Here is a 15,809-nt window from a genome sequence, read left to right as displayed (position 1 = left end):
GCTTGGAGAGGCAAGGTAGCTGAAAGATGAGATGGTAGTTTGAGAGAGAGTTAGGGTCAGAATTTTTTTTTAAGAATGGGAGTAATCACTGCATGCTTAAGCAGTGCAGGAAAGATATCAGTAGAGAGTGAGAGAGAGAGAGAGAGAGAGAGAGAGATTACAGATGTTAGTTAAGGTTGGGATGAGCACAGTAGACATGCAATGTACTTATTTGTGAGGGTATAGAATCAAAAGGAGAGGTAGTAGAGTAGCAGGACGAGAAGGGTGTTGATACTTCATCTTCATTTGTGGGTTTAAATGAAGAGAAAGTTGCTAGAGGGTTCAGGTAGGGCATAGGTTCTCAAACTCGGTCCTCAGGACCCAACACAGTGCATGTTTTGCAGGTAACCCAGCAGGTGCACAGGTGTATTAATTACTCACTGACACATTTTAAAAGGTCTACAGGTGGAGCTAATTATTTCACTTGTGATTCTGTGAGGAGACCTGAAAAACATGCACTGTGTGGGGTCCTGTGGACCGAGTTTGAGAACCTGTGAGGTAGGGAATTGAGTAGGTCACTGAGGAAGAGCATACCATTTCATCTCGGATCTTATCACTCTTGTCCTTAAAGTAGGAAGCAAGATCTTGTGCCTTTTTAGTGGCTGGTGGGATGGGTGAGGGAGGGTTGAGAAGTGATTTAATGTATAAAAAAATCATTTGGGGTTAGCGGCTTGAGCAGAGATGAGAGTTTGGAAATATGTTTGTTTGGCAGTGTCCAGGACATTACAATAAGAGTGGTAGACAGTCTTGTATGTGAGGAAGTCACTTGGAATACAAGATTTACACCACCGACTTTCAAAGTTATAGGTGGTATTCAATTCTTTTCACCCCCTTCCATACCTGTTCTGTTTCTGCCTACGGGCGTGGTTACATCATTTCATCTCGCTACCCCTGGGGTAGAGAGGCGCCCAACCCTTTATGCAGCTAAACCTGATTACTATGGGCGCGATATGCGCGATAATGGGGATCACTTTAAAAAGGAGATTGGGCATAATATATAATTTGAATACCACCCTATGGCCTCCATTTATCAAGCAGCACTTTGTGAAGTGGTAAATACCATTTTCACTTGCCGTGCTACAGTGGCATCGCGCTCTTCTATTTAAGAAGAGCCTATGCCACGGCAAGCAAACGCAGTATTTGCCGCGTCAGCACTGATGTTTACCTTACATCAGCGCTGACGAATGAACTGTGTCCCCAGACTGGCCTCCTACCGCGCATGCACCGGTTTATGCTAATTCCCGGCACATGCGCGGTAGTGATTTCCGGACGCGGCGGCCATTTTGGTTTTCCTGTCTCTATAGCAACCCAGCAGGCGTGATGCATGCTGGGATTGCTGCGGGAGGGGGGAGCCGGAGCGCAGGATGGACACCACTGCAGCGGTGTCCATAACGTCTGCCCAGAGCAGACTAAGCCATTTTAGGTAAGCGAGCGCTATTTCAGAAATAGCGCTCGTTGTTAAATACACTTTAGTGTGCAGCAGTATAGGGAAAATGAAAGGCTAATAGCGCTGCTAGTTAGCAGCGCTATTAGCCTTTAAATAGAAATTGGTCCCATTTACCACCTAAACCGAGTTTCCAGCAAGGAAACTCGTTGATAAATGGGGGCCTATGTGTTTTTAGAAGGTTTTATACATCCACCTCCACTTAAGAACTGTTTTCTGCTTGCCTTTGAATCCCCATTGTTTTCTTTTAACAAAAAATTTGTCCATCTCACTTGCACAAATAATAATATATATTTTTTTTTTTTATGTAATCGATTTCATATGAGAAAATGCTGTGTACTCCTATACCACCAAGTCATCATCAAGGATCTATTGCTGTTAACCTTACCTCATCGAGTGGAGTGCAAAGTTACCTGTTCCCATCACGTTACAAGACAGAGCTGGATTTCCAGTACTATTTACTGATCAATCAATGGTGCTATGATAATGTAGTCCTTTCTTACTCAAGGTTCTTTCCTTATCTTATCCTGACCAACTCAATGATTTTCTTGATTACCAGCAACTTTTGGTTTAAGTTTCCAGGAACAAGTTCAAAAATCGATCAATTCATCTCTTGTTTGGGAAAGTGTCTAAACTCACCATGGACCATTAAAGCCCTTTCAGAGACAGTGTATGAGCAAATGCCTCAATTATCTATCAAAGTAGACAATTCTTCTTCAGTAATACCATCTGCATCTATGCTCAAAATCAATGAATTGCCTGAAACACCACCAATCTCACAGGAAGACACAACTTATATCCATTTTGAAGAAGCTGAGAAACCAAAAGAGATGTCTAATGGTACCAAGACACTTGCTGGAGCTGTGGTGGACACAGGAGAAACTATGAAAATTCTGGACAAGAAAGAAGGTGAACAGGCCAAGGCTCTTTTTGAGAAAGTTAAAAAGTTCCGTCTTCACACAGAAGAAAAAGACATACTTTACAGCATGTACAAGAGGCAAACTATTCTCAGATTGCTGGAGGCAACAGCGTTTATGGCATATGTTTCATATTATACACCACGCATGAAGTATGTGGTCCACTGTGTAGAGCCATTAAATATTACCGGCTACACCAATTATTATTGTATCCATAGTTTGTGGAGAATGTTCAGCATGTTATCCATTGGCTACCTGTTTGTACTGTGCATTTACACCTGTATATGCTTTTATACAGTAAGCTGGATCTTCTACTACAAGCTAAAGGAATACTCATTTGAAACTATACGGAAAGAGTCAGGCATAGATGATATCCCTGATGTAACCAATGACTTTGCCTTTCTCCTTCACTTGATCGACCAATATGATAAGCTTTACTCCTGGAAATTTGCAGTCTTCCTGTCTGATGTAAGTGAGACCAAGTTGCTTCAAGTTAACCTAAACCATTATTGGAACCAGGAGAAACTGAAGCAGTGCTTGACTATTAACTCACAGGGAAAAACAGAGCTTCGACTATGCAGGATGCCTGGCATCCCAACACAGGTCTTTGATTTGGTAGAGATTGAGGTATTGAAGCTTGATACCATCAGCAGTACGACTTTAACAGCAGCTATTTCCAATTTAAGATTGCTGAAGGAATTGTGGGTGACTGACAGTAAAGTGAACGTGGAAACACAAGCTCTGATCTTTCTACAGAAGAACATAGAAATTCTGAGAGTGAATTTCAGCAAACCAGATGAGGTGCCATCATGGATGTATAATCTTTCATGTCTGCAGGAGCTATATATTAGTGGCCGCCTACAGTTGGAAAATAAGATAACAATTGTTTTACAGCCCTTCAAGGATCTTACTCAGCTCAAATTTCTTTCTCTCAAGCTCTATACACCCATAATTCCTCCAGCTGTACTGGATTTGGTCTATACTCTTAGAAGTCTTACAATCCATAATGAAACTTGTAAATTGTCCTCTGTTACCAACCTGAAGAAGTTCACAAATCTAATAAACCTTAGGTTACTCTACTGCCAGTTGGACCGGATACCCAGTTCTGTATTTAGCCTGGTGAAACTCCAGAATTTGGACCTTAGCAATAACAGCTTGAGCTCCCTGGTGGAACTTGCTAGCTTCCAGCAGTTGAAGAACTTGGTTTGTCTGCGTCTTTCCAATAATAAGATCTCTGCTATCCCTCCACACATTGCTAAATTAGCCAGCCTAGAAATTCTATACATAAGTAGAAATCAACTCACAGAAATTTCTGTAGCAGTCTTCAAGCTGACCAGACTGTCCCATTTGGATGTGTCTAATAATGAGATCTGTATCCTACCAACCGAGATTGGACAGCTTGTAAACCTGGAGTACCTCTCTGTATCTCACAATAGGCTGACTTCACTGCCCAACCATCTTTTCTCCTGCATTAAGCTCCAGACTCTGATACTTTCTCATAACCACATTTCTGTAATTTCACCACTTATTGGAGAGTTAATACAATTAACATATCTAGATATTATGGACAATAAACTTGAGAAACTGCCTGCAGAACTAGAAAAATGCTCCTATCTCAAGAGGAATCAGCTGCTAGTCGAGAAGGAGGTCTTTGACACATTACCCCAGGATGTGAAGGAGAAGATGAAGACTTCTACCAACAATGGTGCAGTAAGTATTTGAATTATTGAACCACTGTAATCTTACAATATAATACATATAGTTCACACAAACCTGGAAGATTGAACGGCAATGGATGTAGTTAAAATGTTGACATTTACAATGTCGGCATTATACCACAATGTTGAACTTTCAACATTGAACATGTCAGCATCTGCAGTGTCAACATGTTCACAATGTTGACTTGTGAAATGCCTATATTCTCCACAGACCAGCAGCAGTAAAATAGGCTACGGGATGGGAGGTTAGGACTAGACACCAGGTGCAGGATTAGAGTTAGGCACTAGGATGAGGGTTAGGATTATGCTACCAGAGGTGAGGTTAGGGTTACGCATGAGGGAGAGGGGTTTAGGGTTTAGGCTACGAGAGGGAAGGTTAGCGTTAGGATTAGGCTACAGGAGTGGGGGTTTGGATTAGGTACTAGGGGGAGGGTCAGAGGTAGGCACTAGAGGGTTAGGCTAGGGGAAGAATTAGGGTTGGGCACTAGGGGAGGGTTAGTGTTAGGCACTATGGAGAGGGTTAGGCACTGGGGGCGGTCAGAGTTAGGCACTAGGGGGGTTAGGGTTAGGCTATGGGAAGAATAAGGGTTAGGCAATAGGGGAGGGTTAGGGTTAGGCTCTAGGGGAGGGTTAGGGTTAGGCTACAGGAGGGGAGGTTAGGCAGTAGAGGAAGGGTTAGGTTCTAGGGAGAGGGTTAAGCACTAGGGCAGTGGTTCTCAAACTTTTTTGAATCACGGCGCCCTAGAGTATCAGAATTTTTTCATGGCACACCTAGGCCAAAAGTTTCCTATTGAGAAATTTAAGAAGAAACATTATATTAAGTACATTGTTTCGGATATGGAATAAAGGCGGCACTCAGACAGGCTTCATAAGCAAATTGAAAAGGTCAGCTTTAATCGACCGACATGTTTCGGGGCACAACCCCTTCCTCAGGGCCTCAACAACCCTAGCTGAACCACAGATGATACATATATACACCAACATTAACAAACAATCAGAAATCCCTAATGTGACTCACCTGCTCAGCGGCGCCATCCTGGTCGTCCGGACGCTCGGAAGCGCTCCCACGTCACTCGTCCGTGACGTCATCAAGCTGAGCCTGGGATCCGTCACCATGACAACTCCAAGGCCCGCTCGTTCGCCGCTAGGGGCTGTAACCCGGGTCTCACGCTGCCGGCCCTTGACGTCATCCGGCGGCGCATCGCAGGGCAGTAGCTAAGCAACCTGAAATGCAAGAGTGAAAGAGTGAAAAGGACATAAATAAAATTAAAAACATTGAAAAATAACTGTTACAACTCCATGCACAAAGTAGATCAATCCCAGCCTTGATGGAATGAAAATATATAGTATAAAAGCATGGGACCGCAGGTAGATTTTAAACAGGAGAAAGCGTCACTAGAACTAACTAGAACAATGTTACAATGGTGACTCACACTCTTACTAGTCATACTGGTTAGAATGACAGTTACACATGGTGGTAGTCTGAGTAGAATACAATTAACTAGCTTACCCGATGGGGGCTAGATTAGAGAAAACACTGTAGACCGAGGTTTTCATTCAGACCACGAGGGGATAGTGTGCCCAGCTTATGAATCCACCTGGATTCACGTTGTAAGAGGGCTCGATCCCTGTCTCCCCCTCTCATCGATTTAGGAACGTGATCAATCAGGATGGCTCGAATACTGGCCACCCCATGTTTAAACGCAAGGCAGTGGCGAGCAAAAGGTTGATCACCACTGCCTTTCTCAAAGGCTTTTTTTATTGGGCTTCTGTGTAGCGCCATACGTTCCCGAAACTGGCGTACGGTCTTGCCAACATAAGCAAGACCGCATGGACAGGTCAATAAATACACTACATGGGTAGAGGTACATGTGAGGCGGTACTTAATGGCTAGCTTCTTCCCAGTAAGGGGATGGTTGAACGAGCCACCTGTCATAAGCGTGTTGCAGGTGGCACATCCAAGACATCTGAAGCAGCCCAACTTAGTTCTTAGAAAATGTGTTTCCTGTACGCCAGTCATGCGTGTAACATCCAGTTTGACTATATGGTCACCAATGTTCCTACCCCTGGTGTAACTGGGTAAAAGCGACGTGTTAGCTAGGGACGATAGGGCTCCCTCTGTTTGAATAATGGGCCACAATGATTTGGCCCTACGTACCCTCTTATTAGTGGCTACCGAAAATCTATTGACCCAAGGGAGTTTGGGACTGGACGCCCTCCGTTGACTGTCAGAGGGATTTAAGGCCTGTGTACGTGAAACCTTCAGAGCTCTGGCTTTTGCTTGTTGCAGTTCACCTAAGGGATAACCTCGCTCAGCAAACTTGATTTGCATACTATCCAGTGCTCAAGTACATTGTTTCTATATGTCACCCTTAGGTTCAATTGTGTGGTGAGGGACAAGATTTGCTTCTATTTTATGACTGGCAGCCACCAGCACTGGTTTTGCCTATTACATTGACCATAAATAATTTGAATTGGTCCTGGACCACCAATCCAAGGCACCCCTGCAAGTGTCCCGAGGCACCCCAGGGTGATATGACACACAGTTTGAGAACCACTGCGCTAGGGGAAAGGTTAGGGTTAGGCACAATGGGGAGGGTCAGGGCTAGGCAATAGGGGAAGGGTTTGGGTTAGTCAGTTGGGGAAGGGTTAGGAACTAGGGGAATGGTTAGGTGTGGCAAAATGGGACATTTCCTTGCATCCAGCAATGTAAGACTTATACGTAATGTCTAAATGTCTAATGTAATGGAGTCTGTGACACAACATGGATGCCAGTCTGTCCTTTAAGTGAACTCATAGCTACACAGATATGGGAGTAGAGGACACCTGATGTATAGTGGGGAGTCAGGGGTTAGTTTATAGCCCTTACCTTATCTAAGAAGCTATTAACTATAGTTAGAAGAAACATTACCGAAAAGCCAGGCCAGGTCAAGAAACCTGACCTCTTGAAACTTAAAAAAAAGACAGCTGTTGAAAAATTAAATCTGGTTTCTCACTGCCCAGGTACACAGCATTGAGAGAGTTAAGGAAAGGGAGGGGGCTGCAGCTGTGAGGGGGCTATATCTGCCCCTCTCACACATACTGTGTTGTTCATTCTGATGGAAGTGGCTACCAATGCCTGACTGGATGTCTACTTTCTTGTAAAGCTTCCTCACACAGGGCTTAGTGCACTACATAAGAATAATTAGGTTCTGATATTCTTTATTCCCTTTTTTTTAATAATAGTTTTTATTGAATTTTATGAATAACATCCATAACAAAAGAATATGAAAATATAGCAATATAGGAGATATAACATCAGCGGTACAATTATACAAACAAAATTAAAGAGGGAGGGGAGCCAAACATGTAGACATGTATATCATATTCAGGTACAACATACCGACAGAAGTTTGTACAATCTAAGATTAGTGAGGAGCGGGTTCGGTTTCTCGGAAACTGAACCCCCCCGAACTTCACCCTTTTTACACGGGTCCGAGCCATACTCGGATTCTCCCGTATGGCTCGGTTAACCCGAGCGCGCCCGAACGTCATCATCCCGCTGTCGGATTCTCGCGAGATTCGGACTCTATATAAGCAGCCGCGCGTCGCCGCCATTTTCACTCGTGCATTGGAAATGTTAGGGAGAGGACGTGGCTGGCGTCCTCTCAGTTATTGTTGAACTTGATTGTGCATTATTGCTTAATTGTGGGCAGGGCTGGGGAGCAGCTGTATAATATAGGAGGAGTACAGTGCAGAGTTTTGCTGATCAGTGACCACCAGTTATCCGTTCTCTGCCTGAAAAAAACGCTCCATATCTGTGCTCAGTGTGCTGCATATATCTGTGCTCACACTGCTTATTTGTGGGGACTGGGGAGCAGCTGTATTATATAGCAGAAGTACAGTGCAGAGTGTTGCTGACAGTGACCACCAGTATACATTGTCTGCCTGAAAAACACTCCATATCTGTGCTCAGTGTGCTGCTTTATTGTGGGGACTGGGGACCACCAGTATAATATTATATAGGAGGAGTACAGTGCAGAGTTTTGCTGACCAGTGACCACCAGTATATAATATATAGCATTACGGTACAGTAGGCCACTGCTGTACCTACCTCTGTGTCGTCATTAAGTATACTATCCATCTAGATTCTATACCTGTGGTACATTTCAGTTGTGCAGTTTGCTGACACAGTGACCACCAGTATATATAGCAGTACGGTACGGAAGGCCACTGCTGTACCTACCTCTGTGTCATCATTAAGTATACTATCCATCTACATTCTATACCTGTGGTGCATTTTAGTTTTGCAGTTTGCTGACACAGTGACCACCAGTATACTATATATAGCAGTACGGTACGGAAGGCCACTGCTGTACCTACCTCTGTGTCATCATTAAGTATACTATCCATCTACATTCTATACCTGTGGTGCATTTTAGTTTTGCAGTTTGCTGACACAGTGACCACCAGTATACTATATATAGCAGTACGGTACGGAAGGCCACTGCTGTACCTAGCTCTGTGTCGTCATTAAGTATACTATCCATCTAGATTCTATACCTGTGGTGCATTTTAGTTTTGCAGTTTGCTGACACAGTGACCACCAGTATACTATATATAGCAGTACGGTACGGAAGGCCACTGCTGTACCTACCTCTGTGTCGTCATTAAGTATACTATCCATCTACATTCTATACCTGTGGTGCATTTTAGTTTTGCAGTTTGCTGACACAGTGACCACCAGTATACTATATATAGCAGTACGGTACGGAAGGCCACTGCTCTACCTACCTCTGTGTCGTCAAGTATACTATCCATCTACATTCTATACCTGTGGAGCATTTTAGTTTTGCAGTTTGCTGACACAGTGACCACCAGTATATATAGCAGTACGGTACGGAAGGCCACTGCTGTACCTACCTCTGTGTCGTCATTAAGTATACTATCCATCTACAGTCTATACCTGTGGTGCATTTTAGTTTTGCAGTTTGCTGACACAGTGACCACCAGTATACTATTTATAGCAGTACGGTACGGAAGGCCACTGCTGTACCTACCTCTGTGTCGTCATTAAGTATACTATCCATCTAGATTCTATACCTGTGGTGAATTTTAGTTTTGCAGTTTGCTGACACAGTGACCACCAGTATATATAGCAGTACGCTACGGAAGGCCACTGCTCTACCTACCTCTGTGTCGTCAAGTATACTATCCATCCATACCTGTGGTGCATTTCAGTTGTGCGCAGTATATATAGTAGTAGGCCATTGTAATTGATACTGGCATATAATTCCACACATTAAAAAATGGAGGACAAAAATGTGGAGGTTAAAATAGGGAAAGATCAAGATCCACTTCCACCTCGTGCTGAAGCTGCTGCCACTAGTCATGGCCGAGACGATGAAATGCCATCAACGTCGTCTGCCAAGGCCGATGCCCAATGTCATAGTAGAGAGCATGTAAAATCCAAAAAACAAAAGTTCAGTAAAATGACCCAAAAATCAAAATTGAAAGCATCTGATGAGAAGCGTAAACTTGCCAATATGCCATTTACGACACGGAGTGGCAAGGAACGGCTGAGGCCCTGGCCTATGTTCATGGCTAGTGGTTCAGATTCACATGAGGATGGAAGCACTCATCCTCTCGCTAGAAAAATGAAAAGACTTAAGCTGGCAAAAGCACAGCAAAGAACTGTGCGTTCTTCTAAATCACAAATCCCCAAGGAGAGTCCAATTGTGTCGGTTGCGATGCCTGACCTTCCCAACACTGGACGGGAAGAGCTTTCGCCTTCCACCATTTGCACGCCCCCTGCAAGTGCTGGAAGGAGCACCCGCAGTCCAGTTCCTGATAGTCAAATTGAAGATGTCACTGTTGAAGTACACCAGGATGAGGATATGGGTGTTGCTGGCGCTGGGGAGGAAATTGACAAGGAGGATTCTGATGGTGAGGTGGTTTGTTTAAGTCAGGCACCCGGGGAGACACCTGTTGTCCGTGGGATGAATATGGCCATTGACATGCCTGGTCAAAATACAAAAAAAATCAGCTCTTCGGTGTGGAATTATTTCAACACAAATGCGGACAACAGGTGTCAAGCCGTGTGTTGCCTTTGTCAAGCTGTAATAAGTAGGGGTAAGGACGTTAACCACCTCGGAACATCCTCCCTTATACGTCACCTGCAGCGCATTTATCATAAGTCAGTGACAAGTTCAAAAACTTTGGGTGACAGCGGAAGCAGTCCACTGACCACTAAATCCCTTCCTCTTGTAACCAAGCTCCTACAAACCACACCACCAACTCCCTCAGTGTCAATTTCCTCATTACCCAGGAAAGCCAATAGTCCTGCAGGCCATGTCACTGGCAAGTCTGACGAGTCCTCTCCTGCCTGGGATTCCTCCGATGCATCCTTGAGTGTAACGCCTACTGCTGCTGGCGCTGCTGTTGTAGCTGCTGGGAGTCGATCGTCATCCCAGAGGGGAAGTCGGAAGACCACTTGTACTACTTCCAGTAAGCAATTGACTGTCCAACAGTCCTTTGCGAGGAAGATGAAATATCACAGCAGTCATCCTGCTGCAAAGCAGATAACTCAGGCCTTGGCAGCCTGGGCGGTGAGAAACGTGGTTCCGGTATCCACCGTTAATTCAGAGGCAACTAGAGACTTGATTGAGGTACTGTGTCCCCGGTACCAAATACCATCTAGGTTCCATTTCTCTAGGCAGGCGATACCGAAATGTACACAGACCTCAGAAAAGGAGTCACCAGTGTCCTAAAAAATGCAGTTGTACCCAATGTCCACTTAACCACGGACATGTGGACAAGTGGAGCAGGTCAGACTCAGGACTATATGACTGTGACAGCCCACTGGGTAGATGTATTGCCTCCCGCAGCAAGAACAGCAGCAGCGGCACAAGTAGCAGCATCTCGCAAATGCCAACTCGTTCCTAGGCAGGCTACGCTTTGTATCACCGCTTTCCAGAAGAGGCACACAGCTGACAACCTCTTACGGAAACTGAGGAAGATCATCGCAGAATGGCTTACCCCAATTGGACTCTCCTGGGGATTTGTGACATCGGACAATGCCAGCAATATTGTGCGTGCATTACATCAGGGCAAATTCCAGCACGTCCCATGTTTTGCACATACATTGAATTTGGTGGTGCAGAATTATTTAAAAAACGACAGGGGCGTGCAAGAGATGCTGTCGGTGGCCCGAAGAATTGCGGGCCACTTTCGGCATTCAGCCACCGCGTACAGAAGACTGGAGCACCACCAAACAGTCCTGAACCTGCCCTGCCATCATCTGAAGCAAGAGGTGGTAACGAGGTGGAATTCAACCCTCTATATGCTTCAGAGGATGGAGGAGCAGCAAAAGGCCATTCAAGCCTATACATCTGGCCACGATATAGGCAAAGGAGGGGGAATGCACCTGACTCAAGCGCAGTGGAGAATGATTTCAACGTTGTGCAAGGTTCTGCAACCCTTTGAACTTGCCACACGTGAAGTCAGTTCAGACACTGCCAGCCTCAGTCAGGTCATTCCCCTCATCAGGCTTTTGCAGAAGAAGCTGGAGACATTGAAGGAGGAGCTAAAACAGAGCGATTCCGCTAGGCATGTGGGACTTGTGGCTGGAGCCCTTAATTCGCTTAACCAGGATTCACGGGTGGTCAATCTGTTGAAATCAGAGCACTACATTTTGGCCACCGTGCTCAATCCTAGATTTAAAACCTACGTTGTATCTCTCTTTCCGGCAGACACAAGTCTGCAGAGGTTCAAAGACCTGCTGGTGAGAAGATTGTCAAGTCAAGCGGAACGTGACCCGTCAACATCTCCTCCTTCACATTCTCCCGCATCTGGGGGTGCGCGGAAAAGGCTAAGAATTCCGAGCCCACCCGCTGGCGATGATGCAGGGCAGTCTGGAGTGAGTGCTGACATCTGGTCCGGACTGAAGGACCTGCCAACGATTACTGACATGTCGTCTACTGTCACTTCATATGATTCTCTCACCATTGAAAGAATGGTGGAGGATTATATGAGTGACCGCACCCAAGTAGGCACGTCAGACAGTCCGTACGTATACTGGCAGGAAAAAGAGGCAATTTGGAGGCCCTTGCACAAACTGGCTTTATTCTACCTAAGTTGCCCTCCCTCCAGTGTGTACTCCGAAAGAGTGTTTAGTGCAGCCGCTCACCTTGTCAGCAATCGGCGTACGAGGTTACTTCCAGAAAATGTGGAGAAGATGATGTTCATCAAAATGAATTATTATCAATTCCTCCGTGGAGACATTCACCAGCAGCAATTGCCTCCACAAAGTACACAGGGACCTGAGATGGTGGATTCCAGTGGGGACGAATTAATAATCTGTGAGGAGGGGGATGTACACAGTGAAAGGGGTGAGGAATCGGAGGATGATGATGAGGTGGACATCTTGCCTCTGTAGAGCCAGTTTGTGCAAGGAGAGATTGATTGCTTCTTTTTTTGGTGGGGGCCCAAACCAACCAGTCATTTCAGTCACAGTCGTGTGGCAGACCCTGTCGCTGAAATTATGGGTTTGTTAAAGTGTGCATGTCCTGTTTATACAACATAAGGGTGGGTGGGAGGGCCCAAGGACAATTCCATCTTGCACCTCTTTTTTCTTTAATTTTTCTTTGCATCATGTGCTGTTTGGGGACAATTTTTTTGAAGTGCCATCCTGCCTGACACTGCAGTGCCACTCCTAGATGGGCCAGGTGTTTGTGTCGGCCACTTGTGTCGCTTAGCTTAGTCACACAGCGACCTTGGTGCGCCTCTTTTTTTCTTTGCATCATGTGCTGTTTGGGGACAATTTTTTTGAAGTGCCATCCTGCCTGACACTGCAGTGCCACTCCTAGATGGGCCAGGTGTTTGTGTCGGCCACTTGTGTCGCTTAGCTTAGTCACACAGCGACCTTGGTGCGCCTCTTTTTTTCTTTGCATCATGTGCTGTTTGGGGACTATTTTTTTGAAGTGCCATCCTGCCTGACACTGCAGTGCCACTCCTAGATGGGCCAGGTGTTTGTGTCGGCCACTTGTGTCGCTTAGCTTAGCCATCCAGCGACCTCGGTGCAAATTTTAGGACTAAAAATAATATTGTGAGGTGTGAGGTGTTCAGATAGAATAGACTGGAAATGAGTGGAAATTATGGTTATTGAGGTTAATAATACTATGGGATCAAAATGACCCCCAAATTCTATGATTTAAGCTGTTTTTTATGGTTTTTTGTAAAAAAACACCCGAATCCGACAAAAAAATTTCGGTGAGGTTTTGCCAAAACGCGTCCGAATCCAAAACACGGCCGCAGAACCGAATCCAAAACCAAAACACAAAACCCGAAAAATGTCCGGTGCACATCACTATCTAAGATAGGTATATCGCATACAGAACACCAACAGAGTTAGTTTCCAGTATTAAAGCTAATGTCGAAGATTTTGAAGAACACCCAGTACAAAATCAAGCTAAAAGTTATGAACTTAAAGGAGGTGAGTCAAGACTACCAAGAGTGACACATGTTGTACGTGACCAAGATGAATCGTATCGCTTTACATAGTCAGACCATTTAAGCCATTTTTGTTTATTGAGACTACTAGTAACCTGTATATCTTTTCTAAAACTCCTTATATTCTTTGTAATCTTTTTACCCTTGTAAACCCGAAGATAATAATTATAATAAAAATATAATTTTAGTTCTGACTGCTGTGTTCTTGAACCCAAGCAAAGCAAAGTCCATGTTACATATTTTTTTATAAGATATTGAGATTTGTGGTTACAGGTAAAGCTAAAGATGCCTGCAATATCCGTAGTACGTTGAAAAGTCTTTGCTGGTGGTGGCGTTGATTCGCACAGCACTGGCGCAACTCTCGGATTGGTGTATCCGGGGAGAGGGGTGGCCGGGGTCCGTGACAAGTGGTGGTAAGCGGTGGGATAGATAAATAACTTTTTACAAGAACTTGAGTGAATGGGAGTAATTCCACTTCACCAGAGTCAGAACTCGGGCTTACAAAAGACAATAGTTGGAAATTATACCGTAACGCAGTCTCTGTTCCCATATCCCTGTTTTTTTTCTTTCTATTATTTTATTTTGGCGAAAGTGAGATCCAAGATGACTGCGTCTAAGTGTCTGATGAAGGATGATGGCAAAAATGTGCATAGGATTAGTGCATCGGCCTGGGCTGCGGAGACAGAAGGAGATGTATTGCGTACTGGACTGTTATGCAGGGGTGTATCTAGGGGTCCAAGCGCCCCTGGCAAAGTAAGGGTGTCACAACTGAGGGCCTGAGCTGACGGGAGGCAGCCTCAGTTGTAGGGGCTGAGATGTAACGGAACCTGGGAGGTTGTATCAGACCCCTAGACATGTAAGTAACATGTAGAATAACTGCCCGAAGGCGTGACCACGACAACCAGGATAAAAATCAATGATGTTTATTATGACATACTCCGTAACACAGCAGCAAATAAGAAAACATAAAACTCAGCAGGGAAATAATACAGTTCCTGGGTACTACAGGGTGGCAAGGGCCACAGGGCTCTGGTATTATGAGATAGTTCTTAATAATCTTCTAGGTGGAAAGTCCTTACCAGGCCCGACTGTAGCAATGGAAATAGCCCAGGATCGTACCAACTGGTGTTCCAGGAAAAGCTGGACTGCTGTGGGTAAAACGGCTGCTGTGGATACTGGCTGAAACCAGACTGATGTTGACACGGAGTGAATACTGGCTGGAACCAGTTAAATAATAAATGTAGCTTGAGAGCGATGAAATATGAAAGTGATGTTTGGAGCTTGAGAGCGGTGAAATAATAATGCCGGTGATAAATGATACTCTGCAGAAAAGGGTACCGGCACTTTAAGAAGAGCTGACCTCTGCTGGAAGCTGGATGCTGAAAGCAGGTGGATCTGTAGCTGGAAGCAGATGAATCCAAATGGATAGGAGAGTCAGGCTACACTGCAGGTGGAATGCTGGTGCGGATCTCTTTACTGGAGGTTTGGAGATAGGAACCGGAACCTGGAAAACAACCACAGGAGAGAGACAAACTGGAACTAGGTTTGACAACCAAAGCACTGACGCCTTCCTTGCTCAGGCACAGAATACTTATACCTGCAGCAAGGAAGGGATTGGCTAGGCAATTATGCAGATTAACATTGCAAACAGCAGATTGGTGGAAATGAACAGATGACAGAATCCAAGATGGCTGCGCCCATGCAGACACTTGGAGGGAAGTTTGGTTTGTAATCCATGTGGGAATTAAAACAGTAATGGCGGCGCCGGCCACAGGAGACAGGAGACGCCAGACTGATAAGTGCACATTTAACCACGCGGGCACAGCGGAGGCCGCGGCTGACGTAATCACCACTCTGACATTCTACATGTAGAAACTCAGGAACAGCGGCAGAGGCCGCGGGAGACGCCATTCCAGATGTAACATGGCGCAGCGGTGACCGCGTCTCAGAGTGACAGGAGAGGAGGCAGGAATGTGGACATCAGTATAACAGATGGGATCCGGTCCTGGAACACTGAGCCAGCCTTAGGAGGCATCTGAAGGGTAAGTAATGGCGTCCAGATACCCGGATCGTGACAGCACCCCCCCCTTTAGGAGTGGCCCCAGGACACTTCTTTGGCTTTTGAGGAAACTTGGAATGGAATCTCCGGACCAAGGCAGGAGCATGGACATCAGAAGCATTGGTCCATGAGCGTTCCTCAGG

At 45.3% G+C, this 15,809-nt stretch overlaps 1 protein-coding gene across 3 annotated transcripts in view; it reads left to right on the top strand.

The window, feature by feature from the left end:
* Positions 1–15,809, top strand: part of LOC134936567 (volume-regulated anion channel subunit LRRC8C-like) — a 124,066-nt gene that overhangs the window by 71,339 nt on the left and 36,918 nt on the right. For all 3 annotated transcript variants that reach the window (XM_063931653.1, XM_063931652.1, XM_063931654.1), the window contains exon 3: positions 1,810–4,110. In XM_063931653.1, the coding sequence (XP_063787723.1) occupies positions 1,810–4,110 (2,301 nt within the window). The remainder of the gene's footprint in view (positions 1–1,809; positions 4,111–15,809) is intronic.

Source organism: Pseudophryne corroboree, chromosome 6, assembly GCF_028390025.1.
Source record: "Pseudophryne corroboree isolate aPseCor3 chromosome 6, aPseCor3.hap2, whole genome shotgun sequence".
NCBI lineage: Eukaryota > Metazoa > Chordata > Amphibia > Anura > Myobatrachidae > Pseudophryne > Pseudophryne corroboree.
Note: the sequence above shows the minus strand (reverse complement) of the source record. Positions and strands in the feature narration are given on the sequence as shown.